A 25,249-nucleotide genomic window follows, 5' to 3' on the forward strand; every position below is an offset into this window, starting at 1 on the left:
TACTCAGCACATCCAGTAAAAGCACACCAGGCAATGGGAACACAGAGTGCATCACCCTGCTGATGCAAACAGGGTGTGATTGCTGCCAGAAAGAAACCAGAAACAATCCCTCCTAAGTGCCAGAAAGAAACCAGAAACAATCTCTCCTAAGTGCCACTTGTGTTTCTTCAGGCAGCAATTTCACACCTACAGAGTGAGGCTGTCATGAAAGCACAAGTATAGTTAGCAAAGCCTTCTTTCCTCATGTCCAAAAAAACTTAATAAATGCCCCATGAATCCAAGGCTCTTACATGAAAGAAATCCAAGACTCTTACTTAAAAGTCATGAGAAGCTTAAATCTCCTGAAGAGGTAGATTTCCTTTGACAGGAAGCACTTAGCTCTTGGTGATCTCTTGAGAACTAGCTCAGAATATATCTGAACTTCTGTACAAACCCCTCAGGAATTAGTACATTCTGTCCCTATATTCTATTTAAAAGCATGGAAATAATTCTTGAAAAATATTATCGTGGTCTTCTGCAAAGACTTGCTTGGAAAACTAAACACCTCCTGTAAATGTGCTTTATATTTCAAACTGCAATGAAAAGCTGAAGAGGGAAACATTACTTTCTCAGGGGAAGAAAATTCTGAGACAATTCCCTTTGAAGAGTGTGCAAAATTACATTTTGCTGGTTTTTTTCAACTGGTTTCCCAGGAACCCAACTCTCTTGGACTTAGCTATCCAAAAAGCTGGGAAGTTTGCCAGCAGGGCAGCTGGAAAGCACTGATCTAAAGAGTTTGCCAACTTGCCTGGTCCTCATTGGAGCTGTAGAAAGCACAGACATTTTGATGGAAGTGTATGGGTTGTGCAGACTCAGCATTACCCAGAAGCAAACTGGCAGAAAGCATCAGCCATCCATATCAACCAACTTGCTGACATCACCCAACCAGAAGAAACAGATCAGCCTGGCTGGAAAATCTATCCGGCATTTTTCTCTTAATCATTTGAGAGACCTCAAGGCTTATCCATAAAGGCTTCTTCATAAACTCAAAAAAGCCCAAGACAGATTCTCTGTTGGCTCTGTTATTATGCACTCTGGTTTCTTGGGTCTTATGATGCACTGCATGCCAGGATCACTATGAAAATCCACAGGGATATTCACAGTCTAACACTGAACCCAGCACTGAAAATACAGTTTTTTCTTCACTCACAAAGTTTTAATGACTTGAAGTTAAGTTTTCCATGTATGCAGAGGCAAATTCAAATCTGACAGTTGATACATTTCTGACCAGTCACAGTTCACTGGAAAGAACCCAAAGCAGGTAATGCTCAAACTAAACCATCTCTTTCCTCTTTTCACCCTATGATGGAATGCAGCAAACCGTAGTTCCAAGAAAAGATAGGACATTTAGACTTAGTTCTTCCTTTAAAAAATTACTAAGAAGGGAAAAACATAGCTGGAAGACAGAGGTTATTTGTGAAAGACAGAAAGCGGATCTTGACAAATCTTCCCTCTGCAGAGTGGTGTCCACCTATGGGTTACATTTTGGGATTTCAGCAAACAACTTGTCTTGGTGAAATAAACAAATCTGTGCACCTTCTCTGGAGCACAGCAGCGTTTAAGATCAGTGGGTTTAGTGACCATTGATATGTAAATAAGTTAGAAGATCTCTGGAGGGCGGGTGCTTCCCGCTTAAATCATTCAACCTTGTAACGATACAGACCAGGAAACTCCAAGCAGTGCACACTCATACTTCTGAATCATCTCCCAGAAAACAAATTGCCTTCAAGTCACAGATCAACAGCCCTGACAAAATATTCCAGGTCAGTTTCATCCCTTCCTGTGCAGGTAATGTTCTGCTATAGACACTAATCCTCATGTAGAATATAATAAAACAAACATGAGTGTCCTGCCAAAACAGCACTTTGTTCTGGCATCAAGTTTAAGGAAAGCCATTTAGACCTTCAAGCTCCTTACCTGTAATGTCTCAGTAAACAAAAGATTTCATTAAGTAAATCCTATTGGCACACATCTTAAAATGGAATAAACACAGGGAATTCCAGAACTGCATCATAGATAACTTAATAATGTTGAATGACAGGAATAGAACTTATGGAAGAAGTGATTCAGAGGGCTGAATGTGCTCTACATCCATAAAGATTGTTTAGTTTTGTAGGGTATGACTACACAGGACTTCACTGTTACCCAAGTTTTATTCCTGAATGCCTGTCCTGTTCAACACGTTCCACACATCACGATGATAAAGAACCAGACTGATTTCTGGAAGCCAAAAGTGAGTGTGAGAGAAAAGCTGGAGTTTTACATTCTGCATCAGCAGCTGGACTCCAGCACTGATCACCACTCTTCCACGGTCTCAGTTCCAACAGCTTCAACACTTTTGCAAGAGACCAGGAAAGCCTCTCAGAAAATCTAAAGGGCTTGTGTACTGACACTAACCAAACACTGCACTGGGGAAAACCTCATCTCTAAATGATGTATTAGCAATGCAACCAAGTGAATCATACACGGAAGCAAAGTCCCTTATCTTTACTGCATCTTGCCAAAGTACCCAACCAGCACCAACAAACATCACTTCTTCCAGGCCTCCCTTTGTGGTTTTATTGAGGTCAGTAAGGTCCACTATAGGAACCAACAGCAACTCTGCTCTTTTAGACCTAGAATTCAACTTAGGCAATCTAAATTGTGCCTCTGCTACAAGAGATCTTCCCAGTGACAGATGACATGCAGCAGCATTAAAAACTCTTCTGCTTAGTCTTTCATAGGGAGAGATGAGCAAATTGGGAAGAGAGAGTGACAGCATCCCCCTCACAAGCACCATGCTGCTGTTTCTCCCAACAGCTTCCTGGGTCTGGAGCCCAAATGGATTTCCTTGCTACTTCTGTAGTAGTGCAAGGGCACCTATCAGAATGCAGATCCCACCCTGCCATCCCCCAGCTGTTCCTGTAAGAGTGGGGTCCAGAGAGCAGCCAGGCAAAAGGAAGCAGAAAAGTGTCTGTATGCCTCCAGCTGCTCTTCAGCATCATGAGCTCTGCTCCTTATTTACTCTTTATCCATTTTTCTGCCCCTATTCACTTTTTTGCCTTATCCCTTCCATTTAACATTCTTCTTGTAATTCCCTTACAATATAGTAAGACTACAGTACTTTCATGGTGTTCACTTTCTTTGCAAGTTAAATCCTTTGTATCACCTGTGGTTGCTTAGACAAGGTTTTTGGGGAAGGACTGCCAGCTACTTTGTGTATGCAGTGTCCCAGACAGGTTTCTACTTCTTCACCTGAGTTTAGAAACCTGCATTACAAGCATGCCCCAGAAACACCTAGATAATCGTAACAATACGTAGTTAAATTTTAGCGTTCAGTGAAGTGTTATTAAGTGGAGGAACATACAGTTTTTTGCATAAAGGGAGTGGCAAAGTTCAGATATTTCATTAATTCTGTGAAATTCATAGTCCTCTCCCTTGTCTACAGCACACATCCCTGCTTCTTCACCCAAAAGGCTCCCCAGACCCAGTTCCTGTGGACTGAAGTATATATGACAATAACTTTGAATGATCTAATCCTTTACCTGAAGGCTCCTTTGAGAGCAACTCTCTGTGTTTGCTGCTTTGTTGCTTTTATTCTCCTAAATCTGACCACAAGGGCAAATTTAATTCATTGGGAAAATCATAAGCACTGAGATATATAACTACTAAAACTAGAAAGAGCTGAAGAGCAGGAACAATATACCTGGCAGAGAGAGGCAGGGTTAGAAAGAATAAGAAACAGAACTCTGCATTATTTCTTTAACCCTTGAAAAATATTACCTAGCTCATAATGTGACCATTATATGGAAAAAAAGACTGAAGCAAGAATCATTTCATATCAGCGCAAGTCAGTCTTGTGACTAAATTTCCAAATTGCAGTCTGTCACATTCTCTGCATTTAGCAGGACTAAATCTTTGCAAAACAAGTTTTTTAAGTCTATTAACCAACATTAACAGCTACTTGTATTTGAAGGAAATAACTGCTTACAAAAAAAAAAAAAAAGAAGGAAACAAGTACCTAGTTAAAATTAATTTTCAGCTTTAAGTGGAAAGGCAGCCAACAACAGCAGGTCTCTTAGAAGACACTGCTTACTAGAACAGTTCTGACTGAAAAAAAGCCATAAAAGAAAGCTCTGTTTATTCTGCACTTGCAATGGATACCTCTCCACTTGCAACCTGCAAATTGTACTTTAATGAGCAGTATCAGTTACAGGAGTATCATTCACAAGTTCAAGTGGAAAAGCTGATGAAGACTACATATATGATCATTTTGGATAATAAACAGGGGTTTGCATACACTCAAGGATCTTGGACTGAAAAAGGACATTGTTCTGTTTGTAATTTGTGGCTTAACTTCCTGTTGTGAATATTGTTGTCCTGTTACTATTTGCACAAGCAGCATTTAACAGGACCCTGAGGGAAAACAAAAAGTATATCTGTCAGAATATTGGGAATACCAGGAAACTAGAACATTGCTAGGGAGAACCAGTCAAAGGAAGAGAACTGGTTTTGTCAAAATCGTTATATGCAGTTTTCAAAATTTTTAACAAATAATTTCACATAAACTGAATACTTTTTAATGTTCCAGACAAAATACAGCTCTATTAAAATCCACTGTAGCATGTTAAGGGTGTATTCTACAATGAACATACACAACCTGTGGACTATACAAGTGGCAATTAGAGACTTTTTCACCAATACCTGAAGAGGACACCACCATAAAGTTCCAGTTCCTCTTATACCTGCCCGTGCAGCCATTCCACACCACCTCAGCACTTTATCACTCTCCAGGGTAAAAGTCCTTTATCACTGACATATTTTATGAAAATCCTTTCCCTAGGATTTTTCTCCTGAGAAGCTGAGAGGCCTCAGAAATGAAATGTAAAAAATAACTATCTGATGGCTGTGGAATGTGGTCTGGAAATGGGTTTACCAACAGGTGCATATTTGATTGGTTGCATGTGAATTGTTTTTAATTAATGGCCAACGACAGGCAGCTGTGTCACACTCTCTGAGTCTGTCACGAGATTTTATTATCACTCCTTTCTAGCCTTGTGATGTCTCCTTTCTCTTTTTTTTCTTTTAATATAAAAAAAAAATAATAAATCAACCTTCTGAAACATGGAGTCAAGATTCTCCTCTCTTCCCTCATCCTGGAGACCCTCAAACACCACCACAGTCATTCTGACAAACTTACTTTGGGGGGAAAAACCAACCAACAATCAAAAAAGCACTAAAAGACTAAACCCAAAAGTAAAAAAAAACTGCCTCAAAATAGTTAGAGATGAATTGCTTTGGGTGGAGTATTGACATATCAGCCCAGCAGAAGTGCCGTTTCAAGCTCATTCCTTATCACCGGCAGCTGCTGTTCCCTCGCCCTGCGCTGGCTGTGCCGCACGGGCCGGGACGGACACGCGGCCTCACCTGCACTGTCGCACCTTGAACGCGGCTCCGGAGCCACTGAGCGGCTGCTTCTGCCGCAGGAGCAGGGCCGGGCTGCCGAGGGGACAGGGCTGCCGGGGGGACAGTGCTGACACTCAGGCAGAGAGGGAAGCAGGAGTCAGCGCAGCTCCCGTGCAGTGCCACTGCTTTTGCAGGTTTGCTTTACTAACAGAGCATTACTAATGACGGCGGCTCAGCAATAAAATCCAGAACACAAAGATTTGGCTTTTAGATGTACATTAAGTATTCTCCATAGAAACGTTTCAGCCTTTGTAGGTTAAAGAGTAAGTCTGTGTGTTTTGAGGGAGTAACAGAGTGAAGCACCACAAAGAACACGAATACTGGAGCCCGAGATTTTCCCCACCTATTGAACACAAATTCCCGTTACCTGTTGTAACACAAAAAACTTACAACCTGGAAGACGAAAATCTCACAACCTGGAAAGTACAGCGCCACATCCATTCACTAGATAGCAGAACACCCAACATGCAACTTACACCAAACTGAAATGCCACGCTCGAGGCTGTGACGGCAGCCGGGCTGGTGCCACACCTCAGAGAGAAGGGTGACACACTGGCTAAATACCTCAAGGAAGCGTGGCCGGTTCTCCCGTGGGACCCGCGCTTCCAGCTGAAGGCAGAGGAAGCTCGGATGCGACCAACGGGCCGATAAAGCTGCGAGGCGCCGTTCGTGCAGCGGGGCTGACACCAAGCCCTGGGCGGACATTCACCTTGCAGCGAGCAGAAGCCGAGTACACCCCCTACATCCCGCAGCCCGACCCTTACGGTTCCATCACTCTGAATGAGCAGCAGCCCTTTGGAAGCGGCAGCACCTGTCGGGGCTGCGGCGGCTCCTCCCTGCCCCGTGCCGCGGCCCCGCTCGGACCCTGCCCCCGGCCGTGCCCAGCCTCTCCGGGACGCAGAGCCCCGGGCTGCCCATCGCTGCTCTTACCTCGCTCCCGGGCTGCCCGCCGGGACACGCTGCCCGGCCCCGCTCTCCCGCTCCAGGTGCCGCCGCCCCGCCCCGCCCCGCCCCTCCCGCCGCCCGGGGCCGCCTGCGGTCCCCGTGTGGGGAACCCGCTGTTGCCGCCGGCTTCGCTTCCCTTCCCTTCTCCCCGAGCGGGCTGTGCGCGGAAACGCTCCCGCGGAAAGGGGAGCTTAGGTCCTGCTCGTACAGCTCAACAGACAGAAAAACAACAAAAACAACTCCCCGAAGTTCTTTGCTGATACCTACCTTGCAACACGTTGCTATGTTTCTATTTGAGCTCCAAGACGTTCACTCTCCTTCTCCCACGAATTTAAACATGCTTTCTTTTGGCCTGGGATAGCACCACCACCACAATAAAAGGACAGAGAGAAACAGTTTTCAGACACAGGATGCATTTCCTTAATCGCTGGATTAATCATTTGTAAAGAAAAGGAACAATCTTTCCTCACATATTTTTACTTGAATTAAAGGAAGGCTCTTCTAAGGGTGAAAAATTAGTTCATTGTAGTGAACTCCAGCATATGCTCTCTAGCATAATCCACAATTCCTGGACAGGGCGTTTAATACCAGCCCTTCCTGTACTCTGTATGCACCAGAAGGAGCTTCTCTTTTAGTCTGACACAAGAGATACTGATTTTTCTTGCCTTTCTCTTTTCCCTTCTTCTACCCATTTCATGCAGAGGTATGAAAAACTACAGACTGGACAAGGCTCCAGCTGAGCGTCAGGCAGGGTGCAACACAGAGTAGCCAACAAAGTGTTGGGGTGGTGCTTCTGAGGTGAATTTCTATCCCACAGCAGGGATGCCTGCCTCACCTTCCCTCACTCCACTGCAGCTGGACCCCCCAGCACACTGCAGGCACTGCCAGGGCCCCTCACAAAGGTCAACGCTTTGGAGCAGGAGCATCCTCAAACTGAACAAGGGGCCAAACCGCCACCACTGGGGGAGCACAGACAAAGCAGGAAACAGGGTGAGGAGAAGGCTGCCTCTGCTGTCCCACACCTGTGGCCTGCCTTTTTCCTTTTTGCTAATACTGTATAGATTACAGAACCCCAGCTGCTTCTGTGTTGATGTAGCTTCTTATGCCATTTTGGCATATTTTATCTTCCCAGAAAACCACACATCTTGAAACTTCTACCAACCATTCCTAAGTAACTTCTCTGCTCAGCAAGACTAAAAATGCAAACAGATGAAAAATACCCTTGTCAGCCTTCGGATTAATGCCAGCAGGGAACTGGTGATAAATAAATCAATCTGCTCTGTGTTTAGAACCTGGGCTGGTGTAACTGCTGACTTTTACCAAATGACTAGTGCTTTTCCAGCTCCTGAACTCAGTAAAACATGTTTGTCCTGTACCAGACACATTCTACATAGACTTAAGTGAAGTTTTCTAATGCTGCTTTAAGATTAGGTTTTGCCCTAAGCAACATTCCTGGCATGGCTGCAGAGGACCTGGCTGCAGATCTCCTGTACTGCCCCAGAGCTCCCTGCACAACGCACAGGCCACAGCAAAAACATGAGATCCCCAAAATTAAAGCAATCACTCAGAACTTCCCTGAATGCTTAGAAGCATTTTTGAGCTGTGGCATTAGGAAGAGGAACCACACAAAAGAACAATTGTCCTGGAAATGGATGGTGTTACTAAATGTGACAGACCTATCTCCAGCATCCTGGGAAACAGAACATGGCACTGCCTTCCATGCTCAGCACAGACAGAGCTGCTGCTTTAAGGATAAGGAACACTGGACAAATGATATACAAGTGGAACTTACTGCATTCCCTGCATGTGACTGTTGTGCTCTGGTAGAATCATCCATTCTCTCCTCCTCAGCTTGTCTGTCTTCCTGTTTTTCCACCTGGGATTGCTGTGATCCATAAAATTCATTGAAACATTTCCAAGTGTCATAAAAGCTTTCTCAACTGCAAAAAAATAACATTAAAGAATGTTCTCACAAAATTCCTGGGGAAGTCAATCTTGTTTCAATTCCTCCAAACTTTATTTAAATTTGTTCTCATGGGATCATTAACACAATACTTCTCTAGAACACAGAGTTTCAGAAAGTCTCATTAACCTCAAGTGTATTGTTCAACTTTCCTCTTTGTATTCTTCATGGTAAAAAAAGAAACATAAATAAAAAGTGAAACTGCCACCTCAGATGACACCCCAAGGCAGCTGTACCCTATAAATATTTGTATTTAGGGCCACACAAAGCCAGCTCATGCTTGGGTGGCTTCAAGGCAACAGTAACAGTGGGTACAAATGCACATTCTCATCCAGCCCATGAATCACACGCTCAGCACCAATGCTCAACAGCATCAAATGATTTTTCAGGAATGCTGCTGAGGGGTTTTATTCTCCATTCCCTGAGTTTTTCAGAATGATCAACTGGGAGTTGTTAAAATGAATCCCATGAAATGTGGCACTCAACCAAGGAACCACAATCACCTGTGCAAATGTGTATCACTGAGGTGTCCAGCTTTGTCACCAACACCCTGATCCTGCTGACACTCACAGCACCAGCCCTTGCTATACAAAAAATCCCACCTGGCAAAAACCATCCTGATCTCTGAAATCTCTGAGATCTCTGAAAAGGAGAAGGGAAAAAGTAATAGGCCTCCAGAGTGACTTCTAGAAGGATGAGGGCAAGTTATATGTTGTTCTCATCAGAAATAGCTAAAAATTAGCTATAGAATTCTAGAACCATCAAGGCTGGAAGACATCTTTGAGATAATCAAGTTCAACTACCAAAGATAAACCTGCTAGCACAAAGGCAAGAGCACCTCTATGGTGTATTTCTTTGTTGGTTTTTTAAGTCATTCAGTGCAATAAGGAAGTTGCTGTGCTTTAATTCCATGTGTGTATTTCACAACAATTCCCCTTAAGATATACCTTTCACCTCTGCTGGTAACACAGATTACAAACATCAACATCTAAATTACTTTGAGAACTTTATTTTTATCAACAACATTTTATGGTTTTATTATGAAAACAGATTACCTACATAGATTGTTGCTAGTAAAGCAATTTGAAAAACGTATCTGAGCTGATGACACACAGCTAAAAGAAAAAAACATGCTCATTTGTGTCTGTTTCAGCATTCTGAAGCCTAATAATGACCTATTTTTAAAACTTCAGAAAAATCTCTATCTTTTAACTATCAGTAGAATAAAGTAAGAAAGGCTAGAAATAAATTTTGCACCCTCCATGTAAGGCTTTTGAGACTTCTGGAGGCTTCATTTCTTTATTTGTCACACATGCTGTTATTTTCACACAAAAGGCAAGAATTGTTCCAAGAAATAAGTCTCTCTGAGACATTTTCTACAAGTTCACACAAAACCCATGCCTTGCTCTCAGATGGAAAAAAGGTTCAGCATCTACTGACTTACTTGCTCCAGTTCACACCAAGTTTTCACATTCAAGAGTAAAGCTGTGTTGTTTCCACTGCAGCCTGCACCACTGTGTCCAGCCCCAGAGCAAGCTGTGGGTTGGGGCTTGTGACCTAATGGGAGTTGACAAAGCATGGGAATTTGTAAGTTTTCACAGCACCCAACACCAGCACGGGTAGTTAATACTGACGGAAGACATTGAAACTAAACTTATTTCCAAGCCAAACGTCGGTGAGAGATGCCCAGCGGCCAGAACACCCCCAGCCTACACCTGGGGTGCGGGAGCCCATTTTAGTAGAGAGAGCGGGGTAATGGCAGCAGCATTTATACCCTGCCGTGGATCTTCAGGGAGAGTTTAGAACAAGCCGGGGCTAAGAGGAACAGAAAGACTCGGCTGCCCCAAAGCGCGATCCTGTTGGCTGCGGGCGCCCCCGGCGGGCGTGGGCCGGGGGAAGGCGGCCCCGGGGCAGCCTCGCCCCACTCCCGGCAGCCGCCGCCCGGAAACGGCAGCACCGGCGCGGGGCTCCGGCTTCCCCCGCAGCCATGAGCGGGCTGGGGGCCGCCGCGGGGCCGGGATGGCAGCGGGACAGCGGCGGTGAGGGCGCGGGGCAGGCGGGCGGCGGCAGCTCGGCCGCACGTGGCGGGGGGATGCAGGCACGGTGCGGGAGCGGAGCAGCGGCGCTGCCCTCGGGCGCTGCGGGGTCCCGGTGCCGCGACCCCCGACCCGCAGCGCCCGTCTCTCCCTCGCAGGGCTCTCTCTGCTCGCCGAGGAGCCGCACGGCGCCGCACCTGTGGATTTCCTGCAGGAGCTGCCCAGCTGCCAGTCAGCGCGGAGGCGCCGCGGGGGCACCCAGGAGCGCCGGGCGGCCCCGTTGGGCACCAACGGCAGCCGCGGGGACGCGGCCCGGGCGCTGCTGCAGGAGAACGGAGAGCCGGCTGAGCGCCCTGCCCGAGAGCGCCCGGTGTGCATGGCAGACAAGAGGAGAGCAAGGTTAATTTTAAGCGTTTCTTCCTTGATTTGGTTTTTTAAATGACTTTTTCCTAAACACGAGCCAGGTGCGCTGAAAGGGTGAAGGAGAACTTGGCTGTGTCTGTTTCACCCTGTGGCATGTGATTCTGACAAGAAGGTGCCCGAGTGCTCTTGGCTGACGCGAGGGTGTGGCTGACTGGGGACAGAAGTAGGTTGAATTGGAAGAAATTAGGCAAAACTGAGAATTAACTGTAGCAAACAAACGCATTCTCACCGTTTTTCGTTTGGGGTTTTTGGTACTTTTTTTTTCTCAGAGTTTTGTGCTTTCAAGGGTCACTGTGAGTTATCGGCATGAACACACACACCTCCCCCCGCTGCTATGCGAGTGCTGCTGCACTTGAGTCTGCTTAGCTGCTCTTACACAATGCAGTGCTCTCTCTCTGCTGTGGCTCTGTACAGTTGATAGGAAGCTTCCCAGGACCTTTGCTTCTTTTTATCTTCTCCCCCCGCCCCATTCCTTTTTAAATGACTCTTTCCTGTGGGCTGTTCCTGCCCCCCGGGTGGTAACCCCCCGGAGGGACGGGTTGCAAAGACCTTGCTTTGCCCCGCCTGAATTTCAGTGCTTGTTTTCTCATGTCTCACTGCTGGGCTTAAAGCTGCTTTGAGGACAGTGATACAGGATGTGGTTTTGCACTGTCAGAATACAGCTCCACCTTTAAATCAGGTACACTGGTTCAGTACAAATTCTAGTTATGAACCAGAAGAGAGGTGGAAGTACAATTAATGTCTGGTACTCCAGGGAGAACAAGACCTACTCTATTGCAAGAGCAGTGGCAAACAGCCTGACCCTGGAGTTCAATTCTATAGGCTGTACACAAGAAACCGTAGAAGATCTAGGTCATGGTAAAGTGCTCGAGACCTTGAGTTTTTACTTGAAGTTGGGTATCTAAAGTTCAGCTCTTCAAGAAAAAGGAACTGGAGGGAGTAGTGGAGTTGCAATGTCCCAGGCTTGTTTACACATGTTAGCACTGAGAGATTTTCTGGTGGGGCTTCCTGGCGCTTCTACAGTTCGGTGATCTGCCTTTGTGCAGCAGCTGCCAACACAAAGTGCTTGGCACAAACGTCCTGAGAGCTGAACACTCAACTTCTGTAACTCAGATGAATGTGCAGCCCACGCTTCTATTTACAATGCAAACCGAGCAGGGGCCAGACAGTTCTGCAGCGTTACAACACTGCAAACTGCAGCCTGTAGTTTGCACAGAATGAAATCTCTTGAGAGGAGCTCTATTTGCTCTTAAAGCTGAGGTCATCTGCTGCCTGCTTGATTGTTTGTATAGGTTTTATTTGACTTCATGCCAAAATGCTGGAGCCATGTGGAAACAGGCAACACAGCGCACATGGCAGTGCATCTCTTGGGCACATGAGTATGGTTGACTGCAAGTGTTAAAACTGAAACCTTGTTACCACAGCATCATGTCCTCATGGGTACTTACTTAACTGCTGCCCTTCTTCAGGGGCATCAGAGGCTGGAAAAGAATTTGCTGCATACAAGTCCATTTTCAAGCTATGTTTCTGTGAAGTTTTGCCTGGTTTTAAGGTTTCTTAAAAGAAACCACAAAATAAAAACTCTGAGCCACTCAGAATTCTCTTTGATGCTGTTGCTGACCAGGCAGCATTTTTTAAAATGCAAATGTACTCATATAGTATGAAAATCCATAAGTGAGTGGTTAAAAATTACAGATAGTGGCAGATTCTCAGTGTTTATTTGCAATTTGTTATTCAAACAGTGCATCCCCAGAGGTGGTGGCAAAAAATATTTTCTCAAATTCATTGAATTGGCACTTTCCAGCAAATATTTCAAAAAGCTATAATTGTCAATTTTGTTTTGTTGGGGTTTTTTTCTTTGTTTATTTGTTTTTTCTCCAAGAGAGGTGAGTGTTTTTCATGAGACAGCTTGCCCTATTTGAATTAAGTTGATGCTGCCATTACCAACAAGATCAGATGGGGAGAGCTTGTGTGTCTGTAGCTATTTCCCTGAAGGCTGTGGGCAGGCTCCATCCTGCTAAGCCCTGTTACATGGAGTGAAAAATTATTTCTTGTGCTCAGTAACTGTATTCCTGGACTCTTAGGGACTCTCAGCAGGCTGAAACAGAACGTTTATCCAGATGGGAGAAGTGGAAAAGAACTAGCAGCAAATCACTGAAAAAAGCACTCAGTGAAGTCAAGGGCTTGTCATCTTACCTGGTGCTTTGGCGACGTGACATTCGCAGCATAGAAGGTATTTCTTGTCTGATGTCCTTGTCTCCTCTGGAAAGTTGCTTCTGTTATTGGCAGTTTTACCTGTGTGAGCATAGTTTCAGATATAACTACATATGCTTAAGAAGTTACTTTCTTTCCTTATTATTGCTGAATGTAAAATCCGTTATATGATAGAAGGAAATATATTGGAAAAAATTATTAATATGTCCAACCTGCATTTCAGTTATATTGCTAAAAGTCTGTAGTACTTAAAACTAGCTTTAACAATGTTTCTTTGGTTCAGTGAAACTGATTTTATAATCTGCTCTCTCTGTATTTTCAATGGTTTTATCACCTTAATTATTGGCACATGTTTCTTTTATTCCCAGGGAAATTTGGTACTGGTATCCAGTCCTACTTCTCCTTCCTGCGCTTTCTGGTCCTGCTGAACTTCATAATTTTTATCCTGATGTTCAGTTTTGTTGTTCTTCCCACCATAATTTCTACATTTGGACTATTCAACAGTACTGTTGCTTACATTCCTCTAAAGAACATAGGTAAACATCTTCTCTATGTATAGCTGTTGTAAGATTGCCCCTTTCCATCAGCTTCTTCTCCACCTCCCAGAAAAAAAGGAAAGCCTTTTTATAAGAGTGTGGCATGTTTGAATTAATGTGATCTTGCAGTTCAGTGGGCATTACCATTTGAGTGACTTTTCATACCTTTCTTTTGACAGATGTTATCTGCACAATTTATAAACCTAGTGGTAATAAGGGACTTGTGTACTTCTATACTTACCTCAAAGATTTGCTCAGTGGCACTGTAAGTAATTAGTTGGGTTTTTTAAATTGTGTCTCATGTTGCATTTGAAATTAAAAAAAAATACTTGTGGAATGAAGCTTTGATAATTTTGAAAAATTGTAAGGGATATGCATCACTGGGGTATGTTATTTCTGAGCAGGGCAGTTTTCAAACTGACTTTTACTGAGTGAGCACAAGGCCTGGCTGGCCACGTGCTGCAGCCTGTGCCTCTCCTCCCCAGCTGCTGCCCCTCATTATTCTGGAGCACACTGCCTATTGTGCTCTCTGTGTAGGGTCCCAGTGTCTGTGTCCTGCAGCTCTTTGATTGGAGAGGGGAGGGATTTTAAGCACACAGTGCCTGCACTACAGTTTGGTAGAAGCAATGGCAGTATTTGGAAGCTACAGACTTGTAGCTTGCTGGGGCCCTAATGTTAAATTTCCAAAATTTACTTGCTTAATGCCATGTTGCATTGTTTGGGGCAGTTGCTGCTGTTACAAATTCTATTCCAACTTCATTTTCACAGGGATTCCTTGAAGTGACAAGTTTGTTTTATGGCTACTACTCAATAGATGCTGTATGGATCAGTATCATGAGGTACAATTTGCCACTGGCATACCTGCTGGCTACATTTGCCTACCTTGCCTTAAGTTTCCTCTGGATAATAAAGAGGTAAAGATGTTGGTGTTATTTACTGTTACTTGTTGTACAGTTTAGATTGTATTCCTTCTTGAAGGGAACATACTGTTTTCTTGAGCTGTTTGTGTGGAATGGGGAGTCTTTTGCCTGAGGGTGCAGTGCCTCAGTAGCCTTTGGAATGCTTGGGAACAAGAAAACAATTTGAAGTATCAGTTTTTCATATGTATGCATACCTATAAGTAAAAGCCCCTCAACTATACTGCATTTGTTGGAGGACTTTTTTAGGGGTTTCTGGTTTATTTGTGCCATCTCAGTTTCCTTTGCTGGGTCTGGGTGAGGTGAGAAGGTGTGACTGTGCTGAAGTGCAGGTGGGAATAACCTGAATCAGTCAGTGTCAGCTGCTGCAGAATCTCACACTGAAAGAGTCCCAGACACTGGCTGGTGCTAAGCAAAGGTGACAGTTTGCTCACTGTGAGGGTCTTTGATCAGCCAGGTTCCTTGTGTGTGTTTTTCCTGTGCATAAAATCCATCTTCTCACATTTTTTCTCTAGGTCTGTGGAAGGCTTTAAGCACAACTTAGTGCACGATGCAGATCCATTTCAGAGTTACTGTAACAAAGTCTTTGCAGGCTGGGACTTCTGCATTACAGACCCCAATGCAGCCCGGCTGAAACATCGCAGCTTGCAATATGAGCTCCAGGTGAGTAACTTCTGCTTTTTGTGATTCTGGTTTCATACAGCTTGGATGGCTAAAACAGAGATGTGTGCAGTTTTGCAGATAAGGGAATAAAGTTGAGAAGGATTGAAGTTGCCTGTTTTGGGGGTGCAGCCCACATCCTCTTGCATGCTTTCTAGGTAGCTGGTGCAGCGTGAGAAGGATTGGCACGGATGTTGTTGGCCCTTCCCCCATGCACTGGGGACCCACGCCAGCCTGTAGCTGCTTTTCTTATCTGCCTCTTCCTCACGCTCCAGTCCTGCTTCCTGTGTTAGTTTCTGCATAGTCCAACAGGAAAAGCTGTCCCAGCTGCAGGCAATACCCTGCAGGGATGAGTTGGAGTGTTCTGGGGTTTAAGCATGCAGTGCAGTCAGGAGCAGTTTGGGGAGAAATAAAATTCAGATGGTGCTCTTTGTACTGCTTGAGAGTATTGTTGCAGTAAGAAGATACTGAAAAATTCTCACTAGGTGTCTTTGGCACACATGCACATACAAAATGCTGATGGAGCTATAGATTTCCCAAATCATAAAGCACTGAAAAAAGTCTGAAAGCTTCTTTTGGTAAAACAAGGACCTTCTTTTTGCTCTCTGTACACTGGAAGCAGAGATTTGTGTAGTGAAAATATTACCTTTGAGAAGATGCTTCCACTTCAAACCACAAAGCAGTAATTACAGACTTCATAAATTACAGTGAGTTGCTTTCTGCTCTAATGAAGTTCACAAGCATCTATTTTCATTGTAGAATCAGAACTTCCTTCACTTGCTACACTTTTGCCTCCAGAACACACATCTTAGAAGAACTAGCCCCTTAATATTACTGTTTGATGGACATAAGTCCTCAGAAAATACTCTCATATAGGTGTTATGTAGGTTTGCCCAGGTTAAATTGCCCTCACAGGAGATACTGTATTTTCATAGCACTTAAGGTGAAATACACCAAGTTTACATGACAAGCTGCTCAAGACTGTACTTCCTTCTTTCAGTGCCATCCCTCAGTTTTCCTTTGCAAAGAGTAGAAGGGATTTTGAGCCATAGTTACTTACCTGCAGAAGTAACGAGATGAGTGACTGGTTTACCCATTTCAGGGTTTAGTTTCAAGCTGAGATCAGTCTCTCTCAAACAACAGGCAAACTGTCTGTGCTCAAGGAAATGTGTTACTGATACAGTAGAGAGAAGAGGATTGCAGGACAGTTGTATTTGGCTACAGAGCCCTCAGCTCGAGGTGGCTGAGCACACAGGTGCTTCCATTCTGCATGGACCTGTTTTGTGAAAGAAAAGACATTCTGTTCTGTGTGCTTGGACAGGCACTGGACTGACTCTCCTGGAACAGGCTACAGATTTGCACTTCTCAGGGGGAGAAGACATGGTGTTAAGTGTTGTATGCTTCATCAAAAAACTGCATCTCTTTTTTTCTTTTCTTTGTAGATGGACTTGCAGGAAGAAAAACTGAAGCAAAAAATAGCTGAGAGGAGAATGAAAGAAAAGCTTCGCATCTACTCTCTGAGAATATTTATAAATATAATTGTCATTGCCATTTTATCAGGATGTTTTTACTCAATTTATAGAGTAACTGTCTTCTCTCAAGAAAACTCCAATGTGAGTATAAGAAATGAGACTAGGACAGATTTGGTGAAGGCTGGTGATTACAGCAAGAGGAACTATTGTGAAAGAGTCAAGTATCTTAATATAGCACCTTTCATGCCGGGATCTGAAAATGCTTTCTACAGACTAAGATTTTTTTTTTTTAGTAGATGAGAGCAGGAAATATCAAGAACCGTGTGCCAAAAAAGCCTCCCCAGTGAGGTCTCCCATTGCTGCAGAGGCTTCAGTGTTGAGTGTCTTGGAGCTGACAAGAAGAGCAGCCCTCACTGCCTTTCCCTTGTAACTGTGCTCACCTCACTGACCTGCTGGGTCTGGACAGTTAACTGGCTGGGAGAGCTGACCTGGTTAAATCAAACTTCATCATGATCAGTTTCACGGGATCTGGTTCGCTGTCAGCTGCAAAAATGCACTTCAGGGGAAGGCAGAGTGAAGATTGTGATCTGTCTTGTGGGGAAACAGGAAGGCTTTGATCACACAGCAGTTTTTAGAAGCAAATGTTCTTGCATCACTAGCAGAAAGAATCAGGTTGAGTTGGTTTCACCTCTGGCAGGACAAGCAGATGGAAAGAGTGGTTCAGAAGCAGAACAAAGCAGACAAACTTCTGTTGTGACAGCTTCACAAAAGTAATTGACTTCTCTCTAGGACCCCAGGGTTTGATTAGTCTGGTAGAAATGGGGACCACAATTTTTTTCTCCTCTGTGTAAGTTCCTGGTGTAATGGATTTAACTGTTCACAAGGAAAGTTGTGCTCATGGTGGACCTGACTCTGAACTTCTGTAAACTGCCAGGATTGCAGGGACAGAAGCAGGAAATGGGGGCTAAATGAGTTTATGTGTCAGAGATACTGTTTGAGGGCAGAGAAGAGGATAGCACGACACTGAACAACTTCAAGAACAGCTTCACTTACTGTGGGCTTTAAGTAGAAGGGCTGATGTCTTGACCTTGTCTTAATGAGCAGTTAGAGGAGCTTGTCAGGATGGTAGGAAAGTCAGGGGAGTTGCTTAGCACCAGTAAGACTAAATTGAAAAGTGTCTGCACTTGGAATAGCTGTAAAACCTGGTAGCCTTGGTGCTGGTTAGCAACAGTCAGACACAAACCTTGGTGAGTTTAACCTCTTTAAACAGAAGCTTTAAGGAAGCTCAGAAATACTCTTACCTGGAGGGGGAGGGAGTTCCTGATGAAAGGAGCAGGAGAAAGCAAGGGTGTGTAGCAGCAAACTGCACAGATAGCGGGGATCAGGCTCCTGTAAAGGATAGAGATTTGTTCTCCATGAAATTTGCTTGTCTGGAGGTGTTCAGAATCAGCCCTGGGTTTGCCATTCATGTTACACCTGGTGTTGATTCTTGTTGCCAATGCAAATGTCAGTGGAGGATGAAGACAGAGTAAAAGATGCTGGGCAAGGCAGGCTGGTGTGTAGCTGGGGACAGCACGCTCAGAAATGTGTGTTTCCCTAAGCATTGTGTTTGTCTCATCTCTTCTCCTGCAGGACATTGGCAATGCAAACTCCCAGGTTAGTCTCTTAGTGCAGTATTTGCCTTCCATGGTGATCACACTGGCCAACTTCATCGCTCCTCTGATCTTTGCATTTCTGATCACATTTGAAGAGTATACACCAGCCTTTGAAATCAAGCTGACACTCTTGAGGTAAAGATCTTTTTATTGTGGCTTTGGATGTTTCAACCACTTGTTTTTGGTAGGCTGTATATATTGTAACATTGAAATGTCAAGAAGCAGAGAAGCTGGCACTGGAAACCAAGGAGGCATTGTTTGGCCAATGTTTAGTTGGAAACTTTAAATCTGGGAACAATGTGTTTTGATGACAGTACTCTGCAGTCATCTCAGTGTCCAAGTTTTTTTCTTGGTCCCGTTTAGCTGTGTGGTCTGGACATCTTCAACCTGAATAAATAGTCAGTAGAGAACTTGTGGCTGCAGAGCTGGATTCACTCCTTTGTGTGCAGCAGTTCCCTGAATGAGCAAAAGTGAGTGTACAGCAGTGACTGAAGCACAGCTTTGCTCAAGGCAGAAGTTAAAAGTTTTGGGGTAAAAGATGTGTCAGTGTAAGAGCTGGTATTTTGCAGCTTGAGGCAGTAAGATCTGGGTTGAAGCACCTGAACTCTGCAAGTCCATGCTTTGTATTTGTGATTTGGCCAAGTGCTTCAGAAGGCCTGAAGGTACATGAAATGGAAATGCTGCACACAGAACAGTACCTGAGGGAATTGCAACCCATTGCAGCATCAAGATCTGCAGCTGAAATGACTGATCTAGGAACACTTGAGAAAAGAAACAAGGGATTGTAGCCTAAAGCTGGGAAGGTCAAAAGCAATTTTAACTTACTGCTAAGGAAAGAAATGTGTTTATTATCTGGCTGGCTGCCCTGTTAAAGGTCTGCATGACCGTTCTGTGTTTTAAGGCTTCCTTGGACTCCTGCACAAGGTGTTAAATGGCTTTTTTTGGCACATTTGGAGTTAGGTTTTACCTCTCTTGCAGGTGTGTCTTCGTGCGGTTGGCCAATATTGGCGTTCTCTTGTTCTCACTGTGGAGTCAGATCTCCGACTGTGGCAGTGACAAGTGTAAGCCCTGTGGATACAATTACAAGCTCTATCCTGTAAGCAGATTTATCTTGGTGTTTAATCATCTGAGCTTGTGAAGGGAGATTTGTTTTCCATGGGAGTTGCTTGTCTAGAGGTGTTCAGTAGGAGCCCTGGGGTTGCTGTTCATGCTGCGCCTGGTGTTGATTCCCACTGCTCAGTGCAAACCAGTGCAGTGGTTACACATCTGTCCTTTGCTTGTCTAAAACTCTGATTAGAGTTGGTCCAGTGGCAGATGATTCCTTAGCACAGACTTTCTGTCCACCATGAGGATTGTCTGAGGTAGCTGTGTTTTGGAGATGTTGTGCTACTGCCTTTTGTGGCATTGAGGCAAATGGGTTTTCCTCAAAAGAAAACAAAAACACCCCAAAAAAACTCCCCAGCCACCAAAACCAAACCAAACCCAGCCACACCCCCCCTGCCCCACCTCACAGAAAAACCCCAAAACCAAACAAAAAAAAAAAAAGTGAAAAGCTTAGCATGGGAACTTTGAAACACTTGAGTATTTTAGAAATTGGAGTTAATAGCATTTGAACCTTCATGGTGTTAACTGAGATGATTATTGCTTTGGTAGTAGACAGATTGTTCACTTGTTTATTTAGACTTCTAATCTTGTTTTTCCTAACTTGTCTTTACAGTGCTGGGAATCTGATGTTGGGCAAGAAATGTACAAACTGATGATATTTGATTTCATTGTAATTCTTGCTGTGGCCCTGTTTGTAGACTTCCCCAGAAAGTATGTATCTCTGCTTTTTGAGCATATTTTTACAAATGACATATGAAACACATTTTCTTTTTTCTGCTTTAAATTCCCCATACTGCTAACCAAATTACTATTTTTAAAATAAAGCATAAACATATTTCTGGTGGTTTGAGCACCTGTTTGCTATTCACATGGCTGGATAGGTTTTGATATTTGAGAGCTTTTTGCTTCAGACCTTTTCTGTTATGTTGTCTAATGCTTCAATGCTAAGTTGTGCGTGTTTCAAATGTGTTAGAATGCATCTCAATTCTACAACTTCAGTTTAGGACTAAAAATATTCTTTGGTTTCAGGTTGTTAGTTACTCATTGCTCTTGGAAGCTTGTTCAGTGGTTTGGAGATAAGGAATTTGCAATTTCTGACAGTGTCCTGGAAATAATTTATGGGCAGACTATTTGCTTCATTGGAACCTTCTTTTCACCACTTCTCCCTGCAATAGCAACGATAAAATACTTCATCATCTTCTATGTTAAAAAGGTAATGAGGGCATGTGCTTGATAAAGAATTGAGTACATCTCTGTGGTTTTTGTAATGCAGGCATATAGATATGCAGGGATTTAAAACCAACAAAAAACCCTAAAACCACCTGTAGATGCAGTGGATGGATTGAGCCAATGATATTCCATTTTCAATAAGATTTTGTGCTTTTAACAGACAGTAGAATTTTGCTTTGAAATCAAGCAAAGCCACATTTCAATTACTACTTCTCAAATTATTTGCCTTTATTTAAAAGAACAGCTTTTTATGTAACAAAGCTAGTTTATAAGACTCTTGTGCAGTAATCTATTTACTAGCAACACAGCTTAAAACTTGGACAAAATTTTGCAAAACTGCTAAAAATTTGGGAGCAAAATGGAAAATCCAAGCTGGGATGGATGTTTATGTGATTTCTGACTATCAGAAGTTTTGCTCAGTGACCACACAGCTCCTTCTGCGCCTCCAATTCTTGCTGATACTTTAGGTCTTGCAAGAGGGGATGTATCCAGAGAAGCTGTGGCTGAACAAAGCCAACAGCAGTGCTGTGGGTCATACACCAAATGGTTGGTGCTGTTGACTCTGTGCACGTGTGTGAGGTCCTCTGGATCAAATTCTTACACAAATTAGGAGACATTGACTTATACTAAAATGTGAGGCAATCTTGTCTTAGCCCTTCCCAGCCCATACATATCAAAGGAGGTGGTGGCTGGTGGCATGTTAGAGAATGGAAAATTCAGTTGCTGGGGGAAGTATATTTGGGTGTATCTCTAGATAGATGTACTGGTAACAGTTTCACTCACCTTCCCTCTTCAGATTGTTTTGATACACACACGTAAGCCTGCAGCAAGGCCTGTAAGGGCATCAAGTTCCAACTTTTTCTTCCTGGTGGTGCTGCTGATTGGGCTCCTCTTGGCTTTTGTCCCTGTGGGATTCAGCATAGCACGGTAAGTGACAATTTTAAGTTTCTGTGAAGTTGAAACTTATTCCAAGCCTGTCAGTTCTGTAAAAGCAGACACACAACTTTAGAATGATTAATGGAATAAAATCTATAGGGTGTTACACATAAACTTATAGCTTAGTTCAGGAAAACAAAAATTACAGTTTTGTAGACATAGGACACTTTTACTGCATCACCAAACTGGTGCTGGGTTTGTGCTGGATTATTTTATCTTTACATTTTGGTGTAATATCTTTCTGTTCTGCTTCTTTGACAGTATCCCCTCTTCCAAGGCTTGTGGGCCATTCAGGAATTTTAACACTTCATGGGAAGTTATTCCAGATACAATACTTCAGTTTCCAACAGGCCTGCAGCAGTTCCTTTTTGGCATTTCATCAGAAGCCTTTGCAGTGCCTTTTTTTGTGATCCTTTGGTGAGTACTGTGGAGATTTGATTCCCTTATTCAACTTCATTTCCTTCCTTACTGAACTCACACCAAGCCTCTATTAGGCCAGATTTCCCATTTGCAGTCAAAAGCATCAAAACCCATAGGAATCCTCAGCCCTTTTGTCTTTGTCCATGTGTTCACATTCATCAGCTTCCATTTCCTCTTGCACATCCCATATTCAACCATGTCCCTCTCAAAAATGTTAACTGTGAATCCTCTGCAGATTAGTACTGTAAGCCCTGTGACCACTACTCCTGTCCACAAACCCTAGTCTGAAAAAACAAAACTCCCAAAGCAGTCATTCTGTAAGATAAAATTCAGTGTAAAATAATAGTATTTTTAAGGTTGGATGTCACCTGTAGAGAGTCTAACCTAATTCTCCTGTTCAAAACAAGCTCAAGTAGAGCAGGAGCCATACCCAGTTAGATTTTCAGTATCTCCAAAGCTACAGAGCCTGCACAAGACTGTTCCAGGGTCTGGTCAGTCTTCCAATAAAAAGAGGTGTTTTTCTTAAGTTTAAATGGAGTTTTTTTGCATTTCAGTTTAGTTAAACTGTTTGCAAATTTTGGAGCCTTATTAACTGATGCTTTCTCAAACTTCTATGCTTGAAAAACCACGTGGCTTATTTAGGACTCCACCCAGCCCTTCCTTTTTGTAGCACACATTTCTGTGTTCTCCTGAACTGAGCTTCTTATTACATACATAGGAAATTTCAAGTCCTCCGTTTTTGTTTGTTGTTTACAGCATCGTTATGTTCTCTGTTTTTGTTTGTAGTTTGCAGCATCATTATGTTCTCTGTTTTTGTTTGTTGTTTACAGCATTATTATGTTCTATGTTATTGCCTTGGCTCGAGCACACAAACGAGTGGTTGAACAACTGAAAGAACAACTGGTTTTGGTAAGATCTGACCCAACACTTTACTCACACAACAAAGAGAACTTTAGGGGTACAGAAATGAGAATATTGGTTTTCATAGTCTCCTGGATATTTGGTGTTTGCAACAAGCAGTAAAGAATGTTTTACAAATTACCCAGAAAAAAAACCAAAAGCATTGTGGTATTTCTCAGTGGAGTTGATTTTCTTGGGTACCACCTGCAACTGCAACAAGGCCTGGTTATATCAGGCAGCACACATGCAAGAGATGTGCCCCTGAGAAGCTGTGTCCCTGTTTGTCATCTGTTGCCTTATTTAAATCCAATTATCTGCATGATTTTTTTCTGCCAAAGAACCTGAATCCTGTGTTTCCTGTCCTCTCCACCATCTTGCACAACCTCCACTTCTGTTTTCTTCTCTGCCCTCACAAACAGGCATCCAGCTCCTTACCCTGCCCTCCAGGTCTGTGTTTCTGCTGCATCGTTTTGGTCTTGCTCTTGAGTGTAGGCCCAGAAATGATTGAGCAGGTACTGAAAGTGGAACAAGTCAGCACTGGAGAGCCCTTTGGAGAAGGTGCCAGTGCAGAAATGCTGCTTTGTGGCCATCCCAAGCCACTGCCAGGTTTGGCAGCATTCGTGTGCTGTGATCTGACAAACTGCTGGAGTTAGAACTCAGCAGTGAGACTTCTCACTTTCTTATTAAATAGCCCATTTCTGGATATGTGCTTTTTTCAGATATGGCATTTAACAACCTGTGTGCAGAAAAACACTTACTGGGGGGAGCTTTTTCAGGAGCGAGGAATTTAGGAACAAAAGCCTTCCTGCTTTTTTGAAGTGTTCACAAATCAGATGGGAATTCTAAAAATTCTTCTGTGGTTTTTATTTTTGCTTGCTTGCTCTTGTTCAGCTTCCTGGAAGAATGGTTTTAAATTTTGAGGTGTGTGAGGTGTTTTTACTAGGCTCAATGCAGAACTGTTCATATGTAACCTGAGGTGAGATAAATGAAGTCAAGGGCATTGTGAGCTTGAGGTTGTTGAGGCAGTTGAGAGTGTGTTGAGGGAGTACAGTTGGTGAGTGCACCTATTTCTAATGAAGAAATGAGCTGTTGTAGATGACTTGTATTAACACTGTTCATGTGGAACATTCTTGTTCTTCTGTCTTTCCAGGAGAGTCGTGACAAGATGTTCCTAATCAGAAAAATAACAGAAGCTCAGAAGTAACCTTGAAAACCACGCAAGCCCAAAGAACTTGACTTCCTGAAACTCCGAGAGCAAGAAGATAACAGCAGAAGTATTTGCAGCGTCTAAAACCTGAGCAGCTGACTGGCACCCTGGGACTGTGGTCTGTGTAATGGGTGCTTGTGGTCTGAGGCTTAACGTTTCCAAAACTTGGAAATTCAGCTAATTTATACTGTGTTAGGGCTGTTCAAAAAAGGATACTTTAACACTCATACAGCTTCAGGGTTGTTGGGATTTGATCCCTATTTTTCAGGGAGTTTGCATAAAATGTGATCAGAACTGAAACCCTTTTGTACTGTTTTTACACATTATGCTATAAGAATCCTGAGAGAGGGAAAAGGTATGGTTTTATATGATTTCAATGCCTTTCATTTGCTTTGGTTTTAAAAACAAGTATGTATGGAAGTATGTTGAAATAGTGCATAGGAAAAGAAAGTATGGCAAGGGTTTGAAATCGATATTTTTAGAGGTGAGGGTTTGCCATTTATGCTGGTCTAAAGTAAAAAGAGCAGTTGAACACTGGATAACTGATCATAAAATGGTTCAGAGATAACAAACTGATAAAAGAGCTCTGAATAAACACTTGGGGTAGGAAAAAGCCAGCAGGCACAGCACTACTGGGTCACCAGCCTTGCTGCTGTGGAGGGGCCTCGCTGTTTTTTTTTAACGTTTTAAGTCATTATTATTTGTTTTTTGTTCTTGTATGAACATCTTGACTACTGGTCTATGTGTTTTAAAATGTGAATATTTCAGAGTTAAATTATTGCTTGGCAATAGTGTGCCAGTACCCCTTAATTTCTCATTTTCTCTGTCTTACGTGAACTGCTGGGACCGTGTGTATCAGACAGCCGTGTGTCCAAGTAGGCCACTAACCCAGTCCTTTATTTAAAGACTGTGATTAAGGATTTCTTGTCCAAAACTTTTATTGTTTGAAATCTGCGTTAGTCCGCTCTTAGTTAATGTGAAACACTATCTTTTTAATATAATATTTTGGAATGTTTTCTGTGCTCATTTTAAAGGAATGACCGTTCAATAAACGCTATTTATTTTATCATAGCGCCTGGCGCCGTTCCCTTGCTGTGTCTGTGGGGGCCGCCCTCAGCGCCGCTCCCGCCGCAGTTCCCTCCTCGCC

The 25,249-nt window shown here is 43.4% G+C and overlaps 2 protein-coding genes across 8 annotated transcripts in view; one reads left to right on the forward strand and one right to left on the reverse strand.

Moving 5' to 3' along the window:
- The window catches only part of TMC5 (transmembrane channel like 5), a 25,607-nt gene extending 18,593 nt beyond the window's left edge, over positions 1-7,014 (reverse strand). For 3 of the 7 annotated variants that reach the window (XR_012582883.1, XR_012582884.1, XM_074552791.1), the window contains exon 1: positions 6,415-6,633. The gene's annotated coding sequence lies outside the window, so the exon portion shown is untranslated. The other 4 variants (XM_014267467.3, XM_074552794.1, XM_074552793.1 and 1 more) reach the window with 4 other exon arrangements.
- A 3,273-nt stretch (positions 7,015-10,287) lies between these two features.
- On the forward strand, positions 10,288-25,168 carry TMC7 (transmembrane channel like 7). Its single transcript, XM_014267512.3, has 16 exons — positions 10,288-10,431; positions 10,587-10,827; positions 12,936-13,084; positions 13,434-13,601; positions 13,781-13,866; positions 14,370-14,515; positions 15,034-15,181; positions 16,621-16,791; positions 18,283-18,440; positions 19,284-19,401; positions 20,023-20,120; positions 20,439-20,622; positions 21,436-21,566; positions 21,837-21,992; positions 22,826-22,904; positions 24,046-25,168. The coding sequence occupies exons 1-16, from the start codon at positions 10,380-10,382 to the stop codon at positions 24,097-24,099; spliced, it is 2,139 nt and encodes a 712-aa protein (XP_014122987.2). The 5' UTR covers positions 10,288-10,379; the 3' UTR covers positions 24,100-25,168.
- Positions 25,169-25,249: the final 81 nt, after the last annotated feature.

Source organism: Zonotrichia albicollis, chromosome 16 (genome assembly GCF_047830755.1).
Source record: "Zonotrichia albicollis isolate bZonAlb1 chromosome 16, bZonAlb1.hap1, whole genome shotgun sequence".
Taxonomy (NCBI): Eukaryota; Metazoa; Chordata; class Aves; order Passeriformes; family Passerellidae; genus Zonotrichia; species Zonotrichia albicollis.